Genomic DNA, 19,035 nt, shown 5'->3' on the forward strand with positions numbered 1-19,035 from the left:
GGGGAGGCTTTGAAGGTCTTTTGAACATGGGGCTCTGCTCCGGGCTCCCCGCCCTAGACCCCAAAAGCCATGTGCGGTGTGGGAGTGAGGCGAGGAAGGGTGGGGGGGAAAAACCCTATGATCTCATCCCCTGACTGAGAGGATTCCATTCTCTACCCAGAGGAATTGGGGGAAAAAAATAGTCATTTTTTGCAGCTGGTGGCAAAGGGGTCCCGTTGCACAAAGTCCCAGCTTCCTGCATGCATGCAGCTCAGCCCCATTTTGGGGGAGTTTTGGGGTTTTTTGGGGGTGTGGGCTTGGGGGACCTCAGGTTTTTTATTTATTGATTGATTGATTTGCAGACCTGCAAATGCATTTATTTGGCAATGCATGATTGCATTTGTGTGCAAGGGAAACCCAGAACCGTCTTTTCCCCCAAACGCATCAGAACCGGGGCAGCTGAGCAAAGCCAGGCCAAAAAATAATAAAATTAAATAAAATTAAAAGATAAATGAGCGTTGAAGGTTTGCCCTGAAACAGACCTGGGGCGGATTTCTGCCGAAATATTCTTGAATGTCTGTTTTTACTCAAAAGGGAAAAAAAAAAAAAAGAAAAAGAAAGAAAAAGGGAAAAAGCAAGCCAGGCTGGCTGTCATCCCCGCGGGGATTTCCAAGCCACTGCAGACTCCAAAAAATTGCATTTTTTCCCCCATTTTTTAGCTATGTGAACATATTTAGGGCTTTTTCTTTTTCTTTTCTTTCTTTTTTTCTTTCTCCCCCTATTGTGGTCAGGAGAGAAGGGCTGCTGGGAACAGCAGGGGACTTGAAAAGTGTGCACTCATCAGTTTTGGGAATTTGGCTGGTTTGGGGGATTTTTTTTTCTTTTTTTCTTTTTTTTTTTTTTGGCATGTGGGGTCCTGGGCAATATGGAAAAGATAAAAAGGTGAGTGGTATGTCTGAAAAAAAAAAAAGGAAAAACCCCAGGAAAGAAATATGAGGGGGGGCGGGTCTCTCAGATCACAAATAGTCAGTCTATTAACCTGGGAGGGAGCAGAGACCCCGGTCACCGTCCATCCTATGGGGTCAGGCCTGAGGGGTTCCCCGGCCTGAAATCCTACAGCACCCCGAAAGAAAGACCAGACAGAGGGTTGTGAATGCCACGGCTCTTTCTCTCTCTTTCTCTCTCGTTTGTTGACCGCATAATCGTGATTCGGGGGCAGCAGGACTTTGGGACGGCGCTGACTGAACTGTGTGCGCTGGGTTCGGGGCAGGCGGAGACCCAAGACAGATGTGTCCCTGTCCCCTGTCTGTTCCCCGTCCTTCTGTCCCCCGTCCCTCCGTCCCCCTGTGGGATCCAGTTCTCCATCTTGGCCCCTCAGGTCCTCGCTCCTAGTCTGGCTCCTTCCCAGTTCCCAGGTCTGACTCCGGGTCCCCTTTTTCGTCCCCTTTTCCGTCCCAGGTTTTTGGCCGGGGAGAGAAAAGGGCTGGGGGTGGGGGTGGGGAGAGGGGGGGCGCCACCATAGTCTGTCCTGTCCGTCGGTCAGTTAGTCACTCAGTCAGCCCGTCAGTCAGTCAGTCAGTCAGTCAGTCGACGAGTCGGGGCGCGCGGGAGGGCGTGGCGCGGGTGGGGGCGGCGGCGGGGCTGGGAGGCCCTGGTGCCAGAGCCGACTCCATTTCCATCCGGCCTGGAGCAGCGCGCGCCGGGCTCCCTTTTCTCCTCTGCTCTGCCCTCTGCTGCCCTGTCCTCTGCTGACCTGTCCACTCCCCAACCCTGTCCCCGTCCCTCTCCTCCCTTCCTGCACTTTGGGGGTTCCTTGTCCCCATTCTTCCTCCCTTCCCCCCCCAAAAAAAAAACAGCATCCGTGTCCAGCAGAAGTGGGCGCGGCCTGCGCTGCCCAGCTGGGCCCGGGCCCTGGGGGCGCAATGAAGAGGCGAGGCGAGGGCTGAGGCGCACGGCGCGCCCAGGGTCCCCTTGGCTCCGGCCCTTGGGCGCCATCGTCTCCCCGGGGTGGGGCAGGGCCGGGGTGGTGGGGTGGGTGGTGGTGGGGGGTGGACCGAGGCGTGGACTTGGAGAATAAAAGGGCGCCGTGCCGAGCTGGGAAAGCCGAGCTGCCTCGCCCCAAAAGCCCGGCCCAAGGCCCGCGATGGCCTCGGGGGACTCGCGGTGCCCGTGACGCGCGCGCAAAGCCCGCGCTCCGAGGCCCGAACGCGGCTCCCGCAGCGCAGGTGAGCGGGGACCCGGGGGGCGCACGGGCTGGAGAGGGCGCGGGGGTCCCCGGGGCTCCATGGAGAGGGGGGTCCCCCAAAAAGAGGGTAGCATGGGGTTCCTGGCACCTGGCGCAGTGGCCGGGGGTCAGCAGGAAAGCTGCGGGGCTCCTCCAAGGGGACTGGGAGGGTCCAGCGCCATGTGCGCCCCTCCCCAGCTCCATGCGCCCCTCTCCAGCCTGGGGACCCCAGTGGGGTTTCTAAGCGGAATCCTATAAGTCTGGGGGCCCTTTCCAAATTGCAGTGCTGGGGACCCTGTCCAAGTTTTGCTGGCCGTGCTTCCTGCGCCTCCCTCCCGGGCCTGGTCCACCTCTCTCTCCTCCTTCACGTCCTCCATGTCTGTCTTTTTTTTTTTTTTTTTTCCGGTTTCCACTGTCTGTCCTCTTCCTTCTCCTTCAGTCTGTCCTCCTCCTCCTCCTCCTCCAGGACACCCCCGTGCCCCCCTCCTTTGCCACCCCTCTCCCTCCTTCCCTGCAAAGTCCAGGCCTCCAACTGGACACCTGGAAACCAGTGGCCGGTGGTGGCGATGGTGGGCAGGGGCCACCCAGGGCTGGATGTCGCAGCCCCACCTGGAAATGGCCCTGGCCGAGGGGGCGCGCGCCGCACCGCTTTGGCACCGGGAGCGCACGGGCGTTGCGCAACCGCCCGGCATCCCGCTGCCCGGGTTCGGGGACGGGGGCCGGTGAACCCCAAAAACTGCACAGCCAGGGAAACCCCAAAAGCTTAGGATTGGGAACCCCAGGGGACCGGGCAGGGGGGGGACCCTGGACAGGACGCAAAGGGTTGGGTGCAAAAGTGTGCAGAGCCATGGAAAGGGCCAGGTAGGGCGCAAAGCCTCAGCTCCCTTGCAAAGGGCAGAGGTGGACGAGCCCAGAGTGGCCAATAGGGTCCTGTTTGTGGGGGTTTTTTTTCGAATTTTATGGTCAGTGCTGGAAGAAGAGGTTCTTTGGCGGCGGGAAGGAGAGTTTAACGATTATTCAGTTTATTACCACAGGGACACGTGCGGGCTCCTCGTCCCCATCTCTCCCTCTGTCTGTCTGTCTGTCTGTCTGCCTCTCTCCACCACTCCCACCTGGGCACAGTGAGCTCGCTCTCTTCTCCCTGCTCCCCTCAGGTCCCCGTCAGCTGGTCACCGGTCACGGAGGTCCTTGGGCCTCAGCTGGCCTCCTTTTCTGCCTCCGCAGCAGCAGAGCGAGCAGGCGAGGAGAGGAGGCCGGGCCCCACCATGCGCGGCCGGCAGGGGGCGCTGTCCGCGGTGCTGACCGTGGTCCTGCTGTGGCCGCGGCCGTCGCCGTCCTGCCCCGCGCCCTGCGCCTGCTTCGTCCCCAGCGAGGTCCACTGCACCTTCCGCTCGCTGCCCGCGGTGCCCGCCGGGCTCCCCGCGCATGCGCAGAGGCTCAACCTGGGGTGCGTACGCGCGGGTCCGCCCTGGGGCCGGGCAGTCCCGGGAGGGGCACTTTGGGGTTCAGGTCAACTTGGGGTTCAGGTCAGTTTGGGGGTTCAGGCGAACTTTGGGGTCTGTGTCAATTTTGGGGTTAGGTCAGTTTTGGGGTTCAGATTAACTTTGAGGTTAGGGTCAGTTTGGGGGTTCCGTCCAACTTTGGGGTCTATGTCAATTTTGGGGTTCAGGTCACTTTGGGGGTTCAGATTAACTTTGGGGTTCAGGTCAGTTTTAGGGTTCAGGCCAACTTTGAAGTTTAGGTTAGTTTGGGGGTTCAGCTCAATTTTAGAGTTCAGGTCAATTTGGGTTCAGGTCACTTTGGGATTCAGGTCAGTCTTGGGGTTCAAGCAAACTTTGAGGTCTGTGTCAATTTTGGGGTTCGGGTCAGTTTCGGGGTTCAGATTAACTGGGGTTCAGGTCAATTTTGAGGTCCAGGAGAACTTTGGGGTTTCTGTGAGTTTTGGGGTTCTGTCAGTTTTGGGGTTCGGGTCAGTTTTGGGTTCCTGTCAGTTTTGGGGTTCGGGTCAGTTTTGGGTTCCTGTCAGTTTTGGGGTTCGAGTCAGTTTTGGGTTCCTGTCAGCTTTGGGGTTCGGGTCAGTTTTGGGTTCCTGTCAGTTTTGGGGTTCGGGTCAGTTTTGGGTTCCTGTCAGTTTTGGGGCTCCCACAATTGCCTCCACGACGTCGTGGCTTCTGCGTGCCCCAGTCTCGTCCACGTGCTGGAAGGCGGTGGCCCTGGGGACAGTCTTAGATCATCTCTGGGGTCATGACCTTTCCGGCAAGTGGCTGCAAACACCCGTCAGGGCCGTGTGCAAAGCGGGGTGCACGGGCTCAGCTGTGCACGGATGAAACCCACAGGTAAACACGCGGTGTCTATTTAATTGCACACACCGAGCAGCGAAGGACGCTGATAGGCGATGTGCCGTGTGCAGACAGCATATGCAGATGAGGGTGTGGCTATGCAGATTTATGTAGATGAGGCAGTGTATGCAGATGAGGGTGTGGCTATGCAGATTTATGTAGATGAGGCAGTGTGTTCAGACGAGGGTGTGACTATGCAGATTTATGTAGATGAGGCAGTGTGTGCAGACGAGGGTGTGGCTATGCAGATTTCTGTAGATGAGGCAGAGTATGCAGATGATGTGTGGATATGTAGATTTATGTAAATGAGGCAGAGTATGCAGGTGTAGTTATGTTGATTTATGTAGATGAGGCAGTGTATGCAGATGACGTGTGGATATGCAGATTTATGTAGATGAGGCGTGGGTGACGTGTCGGGTAAACCCGGCCTTATGTCAGGTACTATATGTCTAGGAAACCCACGATTTTGCACTCGTCACTCATAAAATTAAAATCTGGTTGTTGACTGACTTTTCTGGAACACGTTTGCAAACTGACGTTGCTTCCTACACTTTTCAGGTCTGGGGCTTTACCTGGTATTCGAAATGATCCATTCTGAGAAATCCACAGAAAATTCGCTCTGCCAGAGTCCTCGGTCCTCTGCTCTGTCACGTGTGCTTGTGGTTTTGAAGAGAAAAACAAAGATTTTCATCAAAAAAAAAAAAAAAAAGAAAGAAAGCCGGGCGTTGTGGGTCACAGCTATAATCCCAGCTTCTCGGGAGGCAGAGAGCAGGAGGATCGCGGTTCGAGGCCAGGCTGGGGCAATAGTTTGTGCGACCCCCATCTTGAAAAAACCCAATATTAAAAACAGCTGCAGTGATTTGAAAGAGCAAAGGGGAGGTCCTGAGTTCAAACCCCAATTCTGCCCAAAAAATAAATAAAATAAAAAAAATTAAAATAGAAATTCTGGAACGGAAGCTTGATATAAATGACCCGGATCAGATGACGTAATGGGAACCCCATCTCAGGTGACCATCGGAAAGTCGGTCTAATATCAGGTGACCATCGGAAAGTCGGTCTAATATCAAACAGCAGAAATCCCATTTCAGGCTTCCTGTATGACCTTACAATTAAAATAGGAAGGGTAATTGGTGAATTTTAAGCATCACGGCCCATTTTTATGCACAGACGCACCAAAAAGGAAAAAAAAAGCCAAAATCAGACATCAAAAATCACTGAGGTGACCACAGAAATGGGGTCACCTCATTTTCTTTATGGCTTTTATTTTGCAAGGGATTGCTAAAAATTCTTTTTCGCCCTCATTTTTCCCCATACTTTTTTTCTAGCCTTTTTAAAAACATTTTTTTCTTTGTCCAAATTGAGGAAAACACCTGGATTGTGTTGGAAAATATCACATTTTCCTGGAAAGACGAACTCCCTTTTCCTTGCAGATCCTAAGACAGCCCTGGAGTCTATGGGATGCTGTGCTGTCAACCTCTTCGTGTCATCCGTTCGTGTTTGCAAACTGACTTCTTGTTGGTCCCTGACTTTGTCTGACTTCAGAGCACAATTCTCAAAGGGGGGACATATGGAAAAATGATTTTTTTTTAAAAAGCCTGATTTGAAGTTCTAAACCCTATTCCTGGCCTCAAAGAAAGAAAAGTAACGTCATGATGACCTGAGGCCTTTCTGTTCCATTCCAGGTCAGGGTTGTTGATCGAATACTGAATCAAAGAAAAGGTGTGATGCAGGTCAGGGTTGTTGATTGAATACTGAATCAAAGGATATGTGTGATGCAGGTGAGGGTTGTTGATTGAATACTGGACCTAAGGAAAGGTGTAATGCAGGTCAGGGTTGTTGATTGAATACTGGATCAAAGGATAGGTGTGATGCAGGTCAGGGTTGTTGATTGAATACAGATGGATAATAGGAAAGGTAATGCAGGTCAGGGTTGTTGATTGAATACTGGATCAAAGGATAGGTGTGATGCAGGTCAGGGTTGTTGATTGAATACAGATGGATCAAAGGAAAGATGTAATGCAGGTCAGGGTTGTTGATCGAATACTGGATCAAAGTAAATGTGTGATCCAGGTTAGGGTTGTTGATTGACTACAGATGGATCAAAGTAAATGTGTGATCCAGGTCAGGGTTGTTGATTGAATACTGGAGCAAAGGAAAGGTGTGATCCAGGTGAGGGTTGTTGATTGAATACAGATGGATCAAAGGACAGGTGCGATCTCTGGGTTTCCTCCGCACCAATGGGGGTGGCATTGGGAACGGGGCCCAGACCCCGTTATTTCCCATACGGGACTGAACTCTTAGGACTTTCCGCCGGTCTCCGCCCTGCAGCTTTAACAGCATCCAGTCCCTGTCCGTGGCCTCCTTCTCCGGCCTGACCAAGCTGGAGCTGCTGCTGATCCACGGCAACGAAATCCCCGACATCCCGGACGGGGCCCTGAAGGACCTCAGCTCTCTGCAGGTACATTTGGGGGCAGGGGCCAGGGGAAAAAAATCCCCCAACTCCTTCCCGACCCCACGGGGGACCCGGGCCGGCCGCGGGGGAGGCGGAGGCGGGGAGGACCTCGGTTCGAGGCCGGCCTGGGCGGAGGGGGCGGAAGAGAAAAAGAGCAAAACCGGAGAGAGACCCCATCTCGAGCGCCGGGCCGGGCCGCGCGGCGCCTCCCACAATCCCCGAAAACCGTTCCCGCGCAATAAAACGGGGCGAGCGCGTCCGGCGGGCGGCCGGGAGCCTCCTGGCCAGGCCGAGGCCCCGAGTTCGAACCCCGGGCCCGGAACGAAGACGTCTGACCCAATTTTTGTCTCTCGGGTGGGGTGGGGGGGATTTTGTGCGGGAAGGTGCTGAAGCTCAGCTACAACAAGCTGCGGGCGGTGACGGGGAGGACGCTGCGCGGTCTGTCCGTCCTGCGGCGGCTGCACCTGGACCACAACCGCATCGAGTCCGTCCACCCCGGGGCCTTCCGCGGCCTCGCGGCCCTGCGGCTGCTGCACCTGGAGGGGAACCGGCTGCGGCAGCTGCATCCCGGCACCTTCGCCACCGTCCCGCTGCTCGGCCACCTCGGCCCGTCCACCCTGCGCCACCTCAACCTGGCCGGGAACCGCCTGGCCGCGCTGCCCCCCGCCATGATGGCCACGCTGCCCCTGCTGGACTCCCTGCACCTGCACGGCAACCCCTGGGCCTGCGACTGCCGTCTGCACGGCCTCCTGCGCTGGGCCCGGCCACGCACAGGTACAGCCGGCCGGGTCCGGGCTGCATGGTGCTCCACCCCGGCACTGAGTCCGGGCTGTGTGCTATTCCGCTTTCCTTTGGGTTCCGGGCTGTGTGCTATTCCAGTTTTCTCCAGGTGCCGGGCTGTATACTATTCCAGTTTTCTCTGGGTTCCGGGCTGTGTGCTATTCCACTTTTCTTTGGAGTCCGGGCTGTGTGCTATTCCACTTTCCTTTGGAGTCCGGGCTGTATACTATTCCGCTTTTGTCCTGGTTCCGGGCTGTATACTATTCCACTGAGGGTTTGCAGCAGGGAGGCGCCATCTTTGTCTTCCGTGGAGGTCACGAGGCTCGAGGGGCCTCTCCAAATCTGGTGACGACTGAGAAGAGGACACAGGGAACGGGTTTGAACCAGGAAGGGGCAGCTGACAGTCACTCAGCTGATGGATGTTGACTGAACTTATGAAATGGACGTTGATTGAATCTACGAACTGCATGTGGATTGAATCTTTGACCTGCATGTTGACTGCATGTATGAAACGCATGTTGATTGAATTTATGAACTGGATGTTGAGTGAATCTTTGACCGGGATATTGACAGAATCTGTCAAGTGGAAGTTGATTGAATCTATGAACAGAATGTTGATGATTGAATCTTTGACCAGGATGTTGACTGAACCTTTGACCTGCAGGTTGAGTGAATCTCTGACCTGGATGTTGAGTGAATGTTTGACCTGGATGTGAACTGAATCTATGACCTGGATATTGACTGAATCTATGAACTGCATGTTGACTGAATGCATGAAATGGATGTTGATTGAATGTTTGACCTGGATGTTGACTGAAAGCTTCACCTGGATGTTGACTGAATTTATGAAGAGGATATTAAGTGAATGTTTGACCTGGATGTTGACTGAATCTTTGATCTGGATATTGACTGAATCTATGAACTCCATGTTGACTGAATGTATGAAATGGATGATGATTGAATGCTTGACCTGGATATTGACTGAAAGCTTGACCTGGATGTTGACTGAATGTTTGACCTGGATGTTGACTGAATCTATGAATTGGATGTTGACTGAATTTATGAAGTAGACATTAATTGAACGTTTGACCTGGATGTTGACTGAATCTCTGACCTGGACGTTGACTGAATCTCCGACCTGGATGTTGACTGAATCTTTGACCTGGATGTTGACTGAATCTCCGACCTGGATGTTGATTGAATCTTTGAGCTGGATGTTGACTGAATCTCTGACCTGGAAGTTGACTGAATCTATGAACTCCATAGGTTCATGCAGGACGAGGCAGAGCAAGAAACAAAATGGTGCCGGCCAGGATGGTGGACAGAGAAAGAGGACCCAGGGGAGGAGATGGGAGTGACCCGAAGAGAACGAGAAATTTAGGATTCCTTCGTAGGCAGGGGGCCGAGAGCAGACGCAAACCCCACAGACGCGATCGAGTCCGTCTCGGCCGTGCTCGCGAGACCCCATCTCGAGAGCCGGGCGCGGGCGGGCGCGTCTGCAATCCTGGCCCGACTTTCTTTCCCCTCCCCGTGTCTCTCTGTGTGTCTGTCCGTCTGTCCACCCCAGGGGTCCTGAAATGCCGGAAGGACAAGGCCTACGAGGGCGGCCAGCTGTGCGCCACCTGCGCGAGTCCCCGGCTGCTGAGGACCCGGGAGATCCAGCAGCTGACGCACGTCACCTGCGCCAGGCCGTCCATCCGGTCGCCCCTGAGGCCGAACCGCACGGGGGTCCCCGCGGACGAGGACGGGGACGAGGACGGAGAGGCCGACGACCACCAGGTGGCCCTGGAGGGGCTCCTGTCCTCCCCGGGGTGGACCGTCACCCTGAACATGACCGACGAGCACGGCAACGCGGCCGAGCTGGCCTGTACCATCAAGAAGTCGATCAACATCCGCCAGCTGCAGCTGAACCAGACGGACGCGGCCGGGACGGACGTGGACGCCACCGTGGGCCTGGACCTGGGCTGTCCGGTGACCCGGCAGACCTACGAGAGGCTGTGGAAGCTGATCGCGTACTACAGCGAGGAGCCGGTGACCCTGGTCAGGGAGCCCGGGGACGGCCATCGCTACCGCCAGGAGGCCGCTGAGGATGCGCTGTACTACACGGGCGTCCGGGTGCAGATGGCGGCCGAGCCCGCCTGGCTCCTGCAGCCGTCCGTCCGGATCCAGCTGGACCGGCGCCTCAGCACGGCCGGCCAAGTCCTGCTGTCCTTCGGCACGCGGTTCGTCCTCCCCGCGTCCGGCGAGGCGGCCGGGGACGCGGGGGCCGGCGGCTGGGTCATGGTGGACGCTGACGGGGCCGGCCCCCGGGCCCTGGCCGCTGTGGAAGGCTCTTCGTGCGTCCTGAGCTGCCCCGTCCACGCGTCCGAGCGTCCGTCCATCTCCTGGATCCTCCCGGACGGCTCCGTCTTGGAGGCCCCGACGACCGACCCGACCGGCCGGCTGTCCGTCCTCAGCAGCGGCCGTCTGACCGTCCGCTCCCTGCGGCCGTCGGACTCCGGCCGGTACGTCTGTGTGGCCCGGGTGGCCGGTGACGCGGACCACGCAGAGTACCGGGTCTCGGTGCAATCAACAAACGTCGCCCACACGGACTCGCCCGCGGCCACCGTGCGCACGGACGCCGGGCAGCCGCTGCTGCTGCCCTGCGTGGCGTCCGCCGTCCCCGAGGCCACGGTCACTTGGATCCTTCCGGACGCCACGGCCGTCGGTGCCACCGCCAATCGGTCGGACGCCTTCGTCACGCCCGACGGGTCCCTGTCCCTCCCCAGAACCCACGCGGGGGACGGCGGCCTCTACCGCTGCGTGGCCGTCAACCAGCGAGGGACGGACCGTCTGACCGTCAGGGTCGCCGTGACCAACAAGAGGCCGCGGCGTCCAGGCCCGAAACCGGCGTCCGAGTCCACGCGGGACATCGTCCAGGACGAGGGCGGCTCGGGCGAGGGGGACGAGGACCAGGCGTCCCCCAGGGCACCGGCCGGGGACGACAAGGCCAAGACAGGGCGGAGGAAGCTCAGAGTCTGGAAGGAGCCGGAAGCCAAGATGGCGGAGGGCCGCAGGTTCGAATCCAGGCGCAGAATCCAGGTGGCCAACAAGCAGATCAACCCCGAGCGCTGGGCGGACATCTTGGCCAGAGTCCGGGGCAGAAATGTCCGGAAGGGGACGGAGATCCCGGCCACCGCTCCCTCACCCGCGGGGCCGCAAATGTCACCCACGGCGGCATCGCCCGTGCGGTCACCTCCGTCCGAGCCTCCCCGACAGACGGCCACCGGCCCCGAGGATGAGTCCTCTGCCGACCCGGCCCCGTTCGGGGACGATGACCGGGTGTCCGGCCCCGTGTCGTCCACGTTGGACCCACTGGACGCTGTCAACGGGGAGGGAGCCGCTGGGCTTCGGCCCAGGACGTCGGACGCAGACGTCCCCGGGGTCACAACCGGTCAGCAGGAGCCTCCGCTGGAGGCTGGCTCCTTGGCGGAGGCCGAGACGGATGGACACTTCCATTTGGAGGTCAATTCAGAGGCCAGTGAGGTCGAGACCTTGGCGAGGGTCCAACCGACGTCCGCCATGTTGGTTTCTGGCTCTGGTCTACCAGATGTCCCCAGTGGCCATCTTGCAAGGAACGAATTAAGCGGTCAACAAACCCCACCGATGACCCAAAAGGGGACAAGGAAGAAGTCCCACTTTCGTCCGACGTCCGCCATGTTGGTCCCTTCTCCGTCATCTCCATGGGGACAAACGGGTAGCAGCCATCTTGAGAAAAGTAGCCTGAGCGCCCAACCAACACCACTGACCGGAAAGGGGATGAAGAGGAAATCACAGAGCGACTACACGACCTCCGGACCAGCGTGGAGTCGGAGCCAAGATGGCTTCTCCATCGCTGCTCCTCGTCCCACGTCCCTGGCACAGCGGGTGCCAAACACGGTCGCCGTTCCAGGGGACGAAGATGCCACCCCAACGGCCAGGGTGACATGGAGCCCCAAGACCCCGTCCCCGTCTCCCGGGGTCCCCCACGCTTCTCGAAGGAGAGCCAAAGGGAAGAGGAGATTCCGCCCCCATAAAGCAGTCGACCGGCAGAGGCAAACCCCAAAGATGGCGTCTCCTCCACCCCCAACCCCGACGATGCCGCCTGCTCGTGCCCCTCGGGTGGACACCACGGTCAGCACCCCCCGATCACAGAAGCCCACGCGGCTGGGACCCCAAGAAAGGCCGCGACGGAGACACGGGAAGAAACCCGGTAAGCACCAAGATGGCGCCTCCACCGTGAGCTCTGTGACCTCTGTGTCCCCACCCAGTCCTTCCCGGGGTCACGGCCACCGCCATCTTGTTCCGCCCACGCCTACGGATGGAGGCACCATTGGGGGCCCGTCTGGGGCCACCGGCTTGGGATATTATGTGACCGTCACCCCAAAAACCCTACAAGAGTCCAGGCCAGCCACAGATCGACCTGTGCCAGATGCACAGGGAAGAAACCAACATGGCGTCACCCATGGCCGTGACTATGGGACAGACGCGCCGGTCACTTCTACGTCCTCGGTGTCCACCGTGGGGAAATCGGGGGTCGAGCCGTCACCATTAGTCACTCGAGGAACACCAAGATGGACTCCTTCCAAGACAGCCCGGCCGGGGGAAGGACAGACAGATGCACCTGTTGGCGCTTTTGGGGCAGACCCGACAGATTCTCCCCATCCTAAAGAACTGGAGGACGTAGGTTTCCCTTCAGACTTCCTATCTGACCCTAAAGTCTCGTCCCCCTTTCGACGGGAAGAAATGGGTCACCCGGCCACCGTCCCCAAAATACGGATGGCGTTGACTTCCACTCAAGGGGGAACGACCGCCATCGGCGGTCAGAACGACGCCCAAGTCACCCACAGCGCGTCTGAAAGCGGACCCCAGAATCCCAGTCCTAGTCCCGTCTGGACAGACCACTGGATGTCTCCCGTGTCCCCGATAGAAAGGACGACCAAGCCCGCCATTGTCACCCCAACCTCACACCCGCCACCACCGGGTTCCACGGAAGGCGTCTCCTTCAATTTTGTGGGGAACCCAGAAACCGAAGGTCCACCGGTGACCAGAGACCTAACCCAACCCCAATGGCAGCCAAGGGACCCGTCTATGTCCTCGTCCCACCAAGATGGCGTCAACCAACCCCAATGGCGGCCGAGTGACCCATCTACGCCTTCTTCCCACCAAGATGGCGTCAACCAACCCCAGTGGCGGCCGAGTGACCCATCTACGCCTTCTTCCCACCAAGATGGCATCAACCAACCCCAATGGCAGCCAAGGGACCCGTCTATGTCCTCGTCCCACCAAGATGGCGTCAACCAACCCCAATGGCGGCCGAGTGACCCATCTACGCCTTCTTCCCACCAAGATGGCGTCAACCAACCCCAATGGCGGCCGAGTGACCCATCTACGCCTTCTTCCCACCAAGATGGCGTCAACCAACCCCAATGGCGGCCGAGTGACCCATCTACGCCTTCTTCCCACCAAGATGGCGTCAACCAACCCCAATGGCGGCCGAGTGACCCATCTACGCCTTCTTCCCACCAAGATGGCGTCAACCAACCCCAATGGCGGCCGAGTGACCCGTCTACGCCTTCTTCCCACCAAGATGGCGTCAACCAACCCCAATGGCGGCCGAGTGACCCATCTACGCCTTCTTCCCACCAAGATGGCGTCAACCAACCCCAATGGCGGCCGAGTGACCCGTCTACGCCTTCTTCCCACCAAGATGGCGTCAACTTATCCTCAGAGGAAGAGTTGGGGGAGGGACCGCTGCGGGGTGTGACCCCCAATCCTCGTCCACGTGGCCCAGATAGCCACCGCCGGGGTGACGGAACCCATTTGCCTCACCCCGGGGGCCGTGACCCCGTCACAACCCCCTTCCCAAAGGGAACGGTCCAGCCATTGCATATGGCGGCCACCGGGACTTCCTCTGGACATTGTGGAACATTCCAGCCTCCCCGTCGCACCACCGACAAACCCCAGATCCTCCCCAACGGCCAACGTCTCACGACCCCAAAATCACCAACGGCCACACCCGCCCCTTGGCGCAAACCCGGCCCCCTTAATAAGGTCACCGACCCCAAGAGGGACCCCAGACCCAATGGCTACGCCGAAGAGACCGGGCGTAATGTCTTCCCCGAGCCAAGAAACCCAATGCAGGGGTTCCCACAGCCGGGGGTCACCCCAAAGTCCCCGATGTCCACGTCCCTGACCCCGCTGACGGGACGCAGGAAAGTGGACCCTGGGCCCTACAACAGGGTCCATTCCCAGAGCTCCATCTTCAGGGCTCTTGGTCCCCCGGCTCCCCCGCTTTTTCCCGCTCCCCGCACCGTGGAACCACCGTCACCCCGGCCACCAACGTCCCCCGTGGCCGGCCCCACAAGGTCCTCCGTCCCCTTCCCTGTGTCTCCCGTCCAGCCTTCCAGAAGCTTCCAGCAGACCAGCCTGAAGGTCGTGGGGGGCGGCCCCCCTGCCTCCAAATTCTGGACGCTTGGGGAAAAACCCCAAATCATCAGCAAAACCCCACAGACGGTGTCCGTCAAGGCCGAGGCCGATGTCGTCTTCCCTTGCGAGGCCACAGGGAAGCCCAGGCCTTTTGTCACCTGGACCAAGGTGTCCACAGGTGGGTTCACGGAAAAGGGGACTCGTAGGGGAAACTGAGGCCCGGGTGGCTCCTGGCAACGCAGCAGAACGACCGTCCGGGGTTGTGCAAACCGAGATGGTCCCCATTACACGGGGGCAATGAGCACAAGACCCCGTGGCTAGCCCGACACGGGAAAGGGCGTGCAGGGTAGGACAAGACGACGTGTAGTTGGCACAAGAGTTTTCCGAGCCTGCGTAGTTCTGCAATGGGATGTGATCTTCCCGGAGGTGCACGGTTTTCGGGTCCCCTAAGGAGTCGCGCAGGAGGACATCTTGGGTCAGGACTGCATCCTTTTTCATGGCTGAACAGTATTCCCCAGTGGGCAGATACCGTCACCGATCGCTCAGTGGACACCCGGGCGTTGGCTACCGTGAAAACGGGTCCGAGTCCTCTTTCTCATCTCACTGAGTTGGGGGATGTACCCAGCAGTAGGACCGTGGTCTACAACCTGCAGTTCTATTTTTCACTTTGCAAGCACCGTCCTCTTGATGGGTTCCATTTTTCACTTTGCCATCACCGTCCCGGTGTGGCCGGGATTACAGGCCCCTCTGGATAGTTGAGATGAGGCCCTCCTTGCTGCCCTTGAACCACCCAAGCTCTCTCTGAGACATTTGCTTTTGCACTTGGAGGTGGGGCGGGGTGGCGGGGCTGGGGTGGGGGGGGAGCGGGGCTTGAAGATAATAAAATGAATAACTGACGGTACTTGACTTGACTGAACGCGTGTCGCCTTGCAGGAGCTCTGATGACGCCAAACACCCGAATTCAGCGTTTTGAGGTCCTGAAGAACGGATCTCTGGTCATCCACAACGTCCAGGTGCAGGACCGGGGTCAGTACCTGTGCACGGCCAGCAACCTGCACGGGGCGGACAAGACGGTGGTGCTGCTCTCCGTCACCGTCCAGCAGCCTCAGATTTCGGCTTCTCCTTACCAGGACGTCACCATCTTCCTGGGGGAAACCATAGCCATGGAGTGCCTGGCCAAGGGCAGCCCGGACCCCCAGATTTCCTGGATCTTCCCCGACAGGACGGTGTGGCACACGGTGTCCCCCGCGGCCAGTCGGGTCACCTTGCACGAAAACCGGACCTTGTCCATAAAAGACGCCACCTTTTCGGACAGAGGCGTCTACAGGTGCGTGGCCAGCAACGCAGCGGGGGCGGACAGTCTGTCCATCCGCCTGCACGTGGCCGCCCTGCCGCCGGTCATCCAGCAGGACCAGGCGGAGGACATCTCGCTGCCCCCGGGGCTCAGCATCCACGTCCACTGCTCGGCCAAGGCTGCGCCCCCGGCCAGCGTCCGCTGGGTGCTGCGGGATGGAACCCAGCTCCGGCCATCGCAGTTCCTGCACGGCCACCTCTTCGTCTTCCCCAACGGGACGCTGTTCATCCGGAACCTGACCCCCAAGGACAGCGGCCGCTACGACTGCGTGGTCTCCAACCCGGTGGGCTCGGCGCGCAGGACGGTGCAGCTGACCGTGCGGCGCCCCGCGGCTGCCAATGCGCACATCACGGGCTCCTCTCCCCCGAGGACGGACGTCGGCTACGGGGGGACCCTGAGGCTGGACTGCAGCGCGGCCGGGGACCCCTGGCCGCGCATCCTCTGGCGCCTGCCGTCCAAGAGGATGATGGACTCGCCGCTCAGGTGCGTGGACCCTGAAGTCCCCGGGGTGGCCGTGCGGGTCCCGTGCGCCCTGGGCGCATTGCGCTCGCGGGTTGGAGAGGGACAGGGGACCGACATGGCGCGCATGGGGAGCGCAGGGTGAGTGCGCACAGGCGCGGGGTGTCCAAGAGGGCGGTGGACGCGCTCTTCAGGGTGGACGCCCCTAGTTGACCATTTGGCTGTCGTGCGCCCCGGGCGCATTGCGCTCGCGGGTGGCAGAGGGATGGAGGGACCGACAAGGGCCTGTGTCCTGGTCCTAGATTGATGCGCACGGAGGTTGGGTGTCGAGAAGGGGGATGGACTTGCTCTTTTAGGGTGGCCGCCCCTTGCTGGCCATTTGGCTCTTGTTGGGGAGAGAGAGAGACAGAGAGAGAGAGAGAGAGAGAGAGAGAGGAAGAGGGACAAGCAGGCCGGAGGAGCACAGGAAGGGAAGAAAGTCAATCAACAAACTTGCTTGACTGACTATTCGTCGGTCTTGGGATAGTACAGGGTGGAAAAAAGCGTCGTGACTGAGCGCGACGCTTTTCGTCTGCGAATCTGTCACCCTCGGTGACATCCTCGCCGCCCCTTTTGGGGACGGAACCGCTGACCCCCCCAGCTGGCGGTGGCGAGGGTGGCGGCCATGTTCCCGGTCCCCCGTTCTTGTTTCGTGACCACCGCTCCCTGTTCCTCTGTCACGTCCGCAGCTCCGACGGCCGGATCAAGGCCTTCGCCAACGGGACGCTGCTGGTGGAGTCCGTCACCGACAAGGACGGCGGCGACTACCTGTGCGTGGCCAGGAACGGGGTGGGCGATGACCGTGTGGCCCTCCGGGTGAACGTGGTGATGAAGCCGGCCAAGATCGAGCACAAGGACGACCGCCACGACCGCCGGGTCTTCTACGGGGGGGACCTGAAGGTGGACTGCGTGGCCACCGGCCTTCCGGACCCCGAGATCTCCTGGAGTCTTCCCGACGGCCGTCTGGTCAACTCGCTCGTCCACCCCGGAGAGGACGACGGTGGCCGCTACATGGTCTTCCACAACGGGACCCTGTATTTCCACGAGGTCGGCATGAGGCAGCAGGGCGACTACACCTGTGTGGCCCAAAACCAGCTGGGCAAGGACGAGATGACCGTCAGGGTCACGGTGGTGTCCGGGCCGGCGGCCATCGCGGACGAGAGCTACCTGGCGCTCCGGGTCCCTTACGGGGACACGGTGACGGTGGCTTGCGCGGCCCGAGGGGAACCGGTGCCGAAGGTGACCTGGCTGTCCCCGGCCAACAGGGTCATCCCGTCCGCGTCCGAGAAGTACCACGTCGACGGGGAGGGGACGCTGGTCATCCGGAAGGTCCAGCGCTCGGACGACGGGAATTACACCTGCCTGGTCCGGAACAGCGGCGGGGAGGACCGGAAGACGGTGTGGGTCCAGGTGACTGTCCGGCCGCCCACGATCAACGGCCACCCGGACGCGGTCACCACAGTGCGGGAGGTGGCCGCCGGGGGGACCCGGAAGGTCATCGACTGCCTGGCCGAGGGCGTCCCGACGCCCAGGGTCCTGTGGTCACTCCCGGAGGGCGTGACCCTGCCGGCCCCCTACTACGGGAACGGGGTGACCGTCCACCAGAACGGCAGCCTGGACATCAAGACCCTGAGGAAGGCCGAGTCGGTCCAGCTGGTGTGCATCGGCCGGAACGAGGGCGGGGAGGCCAAGCTGATCGTCCAGCTGACCGTCCTGGACCCGGGGGGGAGACCCCGGTTCCGCGACCCCGCGGCCGAGGCCATCACGGCCACCGCCGGCCACACCATCAACCTGAACTGCTCGGCCACGGGGACCCCGAGGCCCACGCTGTCCTGGGTCCTTCCCGACGGCACCGAGCTGCGCGGTGGACAGCGGCTCGGCCGGTTCTACCACAGAGCGGACGGCGTGCTCCTCGTCAGCGGCCTGTCCCCGGCGGACGCCGGGCCGTACCGCTGCCTGGCCAGCAACCCGGCCGGCCACGCCGAGCGGCTGGTGTCCCTCAAGGTGGGCCGGGAACCCGACCCCAGCGGCCACCACCGCAACCTGGTCAGCATCACCCACGGCGAGACCCTCCGGCTGCCCTGCCCGGCGTCCGGGACCTGGACGCTGCCCGGTGGCCTCTCGCTGGACAGTCCCCAGGCCTGGGGTCGCTTCTCCGTCTCAGACGACGGGACCCTGACCGTACGCGGGGTGTCGGTGTTCGACCGGGGGACTTACCTGTGTCGGGGGGACGCCGGCCACGGTCCTTCTGTGGTCAGCTTCCCGGTCGTCGTCATCGCCTACCCGCCCAGGATCACCACCGAGCCGACGCCGGTCATCTACGCCCGTCCCGGCCACACCGTGACGATGACCTGTATGGCCGTGGGGATTCCCAAAGCCGAGGTCACCTGGGACACCCCGGACGGGTCACGGCTGACCGTGGGGACCCAAGCTCGTCTCTACGGCAACAGGATGGTCCACCCGCAGGGCTCCCTGACCATCCAGAGCGCCACCGCGAGGGACGCCGGCTTTTACAAGTGTGTCGCCAAGAACCTGTTGGGGACAGACTCCAAGGCCACCTACGTCCACGTCTACTGAAGAGTCCACCGTGTCCTCCACCTCACGCGACCCGAGGGCCGGCCACCGACGGGTCAGGAAATTCAAGATGGCGGGCCCGTGGCCCCGGACGGCCCAGTGTGACCTGGACTTTGACCCGGGCTCCGTCCGAAAGGACGGGGGTCACGGGGGATCTTTGGGATCTGCCATCCCGACCCCGGGCCGTCAGCTCGTCCACGGGATTTTCCCTGGGGTCCACGGGGCAGCTCGGGATTTTGCAAATGGCGCCCCTGTTTGGGAGAGCGTCTTGGAGCTGGAGAATTTGTCCCCAGCCCCAGGGGCGACGATGCTTTAGGTGCGACCCTCTTCGGTTTCCAGGTGACGGGACCTTCCGGGACGTCCCATTTATTTGGGATTTCTCTCTCTC

The 19,035-nt window shown here is 60.0% G+C and overlaps 1 protein-coding gene across 3 annotated transcripts; it reads left to right on the forward strand.

Annotated features, from left to right (window-relative positions):
• Window positions 1-2,029: 2,029 nt before the first annotated feature.
• Window positions 2,030-18,794, forward strand: Mxra5 (matrix remodeling associated 5). Of its 3 annotated transcripts, none has more exons than XM_074064311.1 (7): window positions 2,030-2,204; window positions 3,358-3,650; window positions 6,871-7,000; window positions 7,378-7,768; window positions 9,342-14,399; window positions 15,155-16,058; window positions 16,763-18,794. In XM_074064311.1, the coding sequence occupies exons 2-7, from the start codon at window positions 3,469-3,471 to the stop codon at window positions 18,648-18,650; spliced, it is 8,553 nt and encodes a 2,850-aa protein (XP_073920412.1). In that variant the 5' UTR covers window positions 2,030-2,204; window positions 3,358-3,468; the 3' UTR covers window positions 18,651-18,794. The 3 variants fall into 3 exon arrangements, with proteins under 3 accessions (XP_073920412.1, XP_073920413.1, XP_073920414.1); XM_074064312.1 differs by having other exon boundaries at window positions 3,428-3,650; XM_074064313.1 differs by having other exon boundaries at window positions 3,431-3,650.
• Window positions 18,795-19,035: the final 241 nt, after the last annotated feature.

Source organism: Castor canadensis, chromosome X, assembly GCF_047511655.1.
Source record: "Castor canadensis chromosome X, mCasCan1.hap1v2, whole genome shotgun sequence".
Lineage (NCBI taxonomy): Eukaryota > Metazoa > Chordata > Mammalia > Rodentia > Castoridae > Castor > Castor canadensis.

Bases quoted from the DNA above. Each gene is read 5' to 3' on its own strand.
- Mxra5 (XM_074064311.1), top strand. From the start codon at position 3,469: ATGCGCGGCCGGCAGGGGGCGCTGTCCGCGGTGCTGACCGTGGTCCTG. The intron at 14,400-15,154 runs GTGGGTTCACGG...GTCGCCTTGCAG, and splicing joins CTGGACCAAGGTGTCCACAG to GAGCTCTGATGACGCCAAAC. The intron at 16,059-16,762 runs GTGCGTGGACCC...TCACGTCCGCAG, and splicing joins ATGATGGACTCGCCGCTCAG to CTCCGACGGCCGGATCAAGG.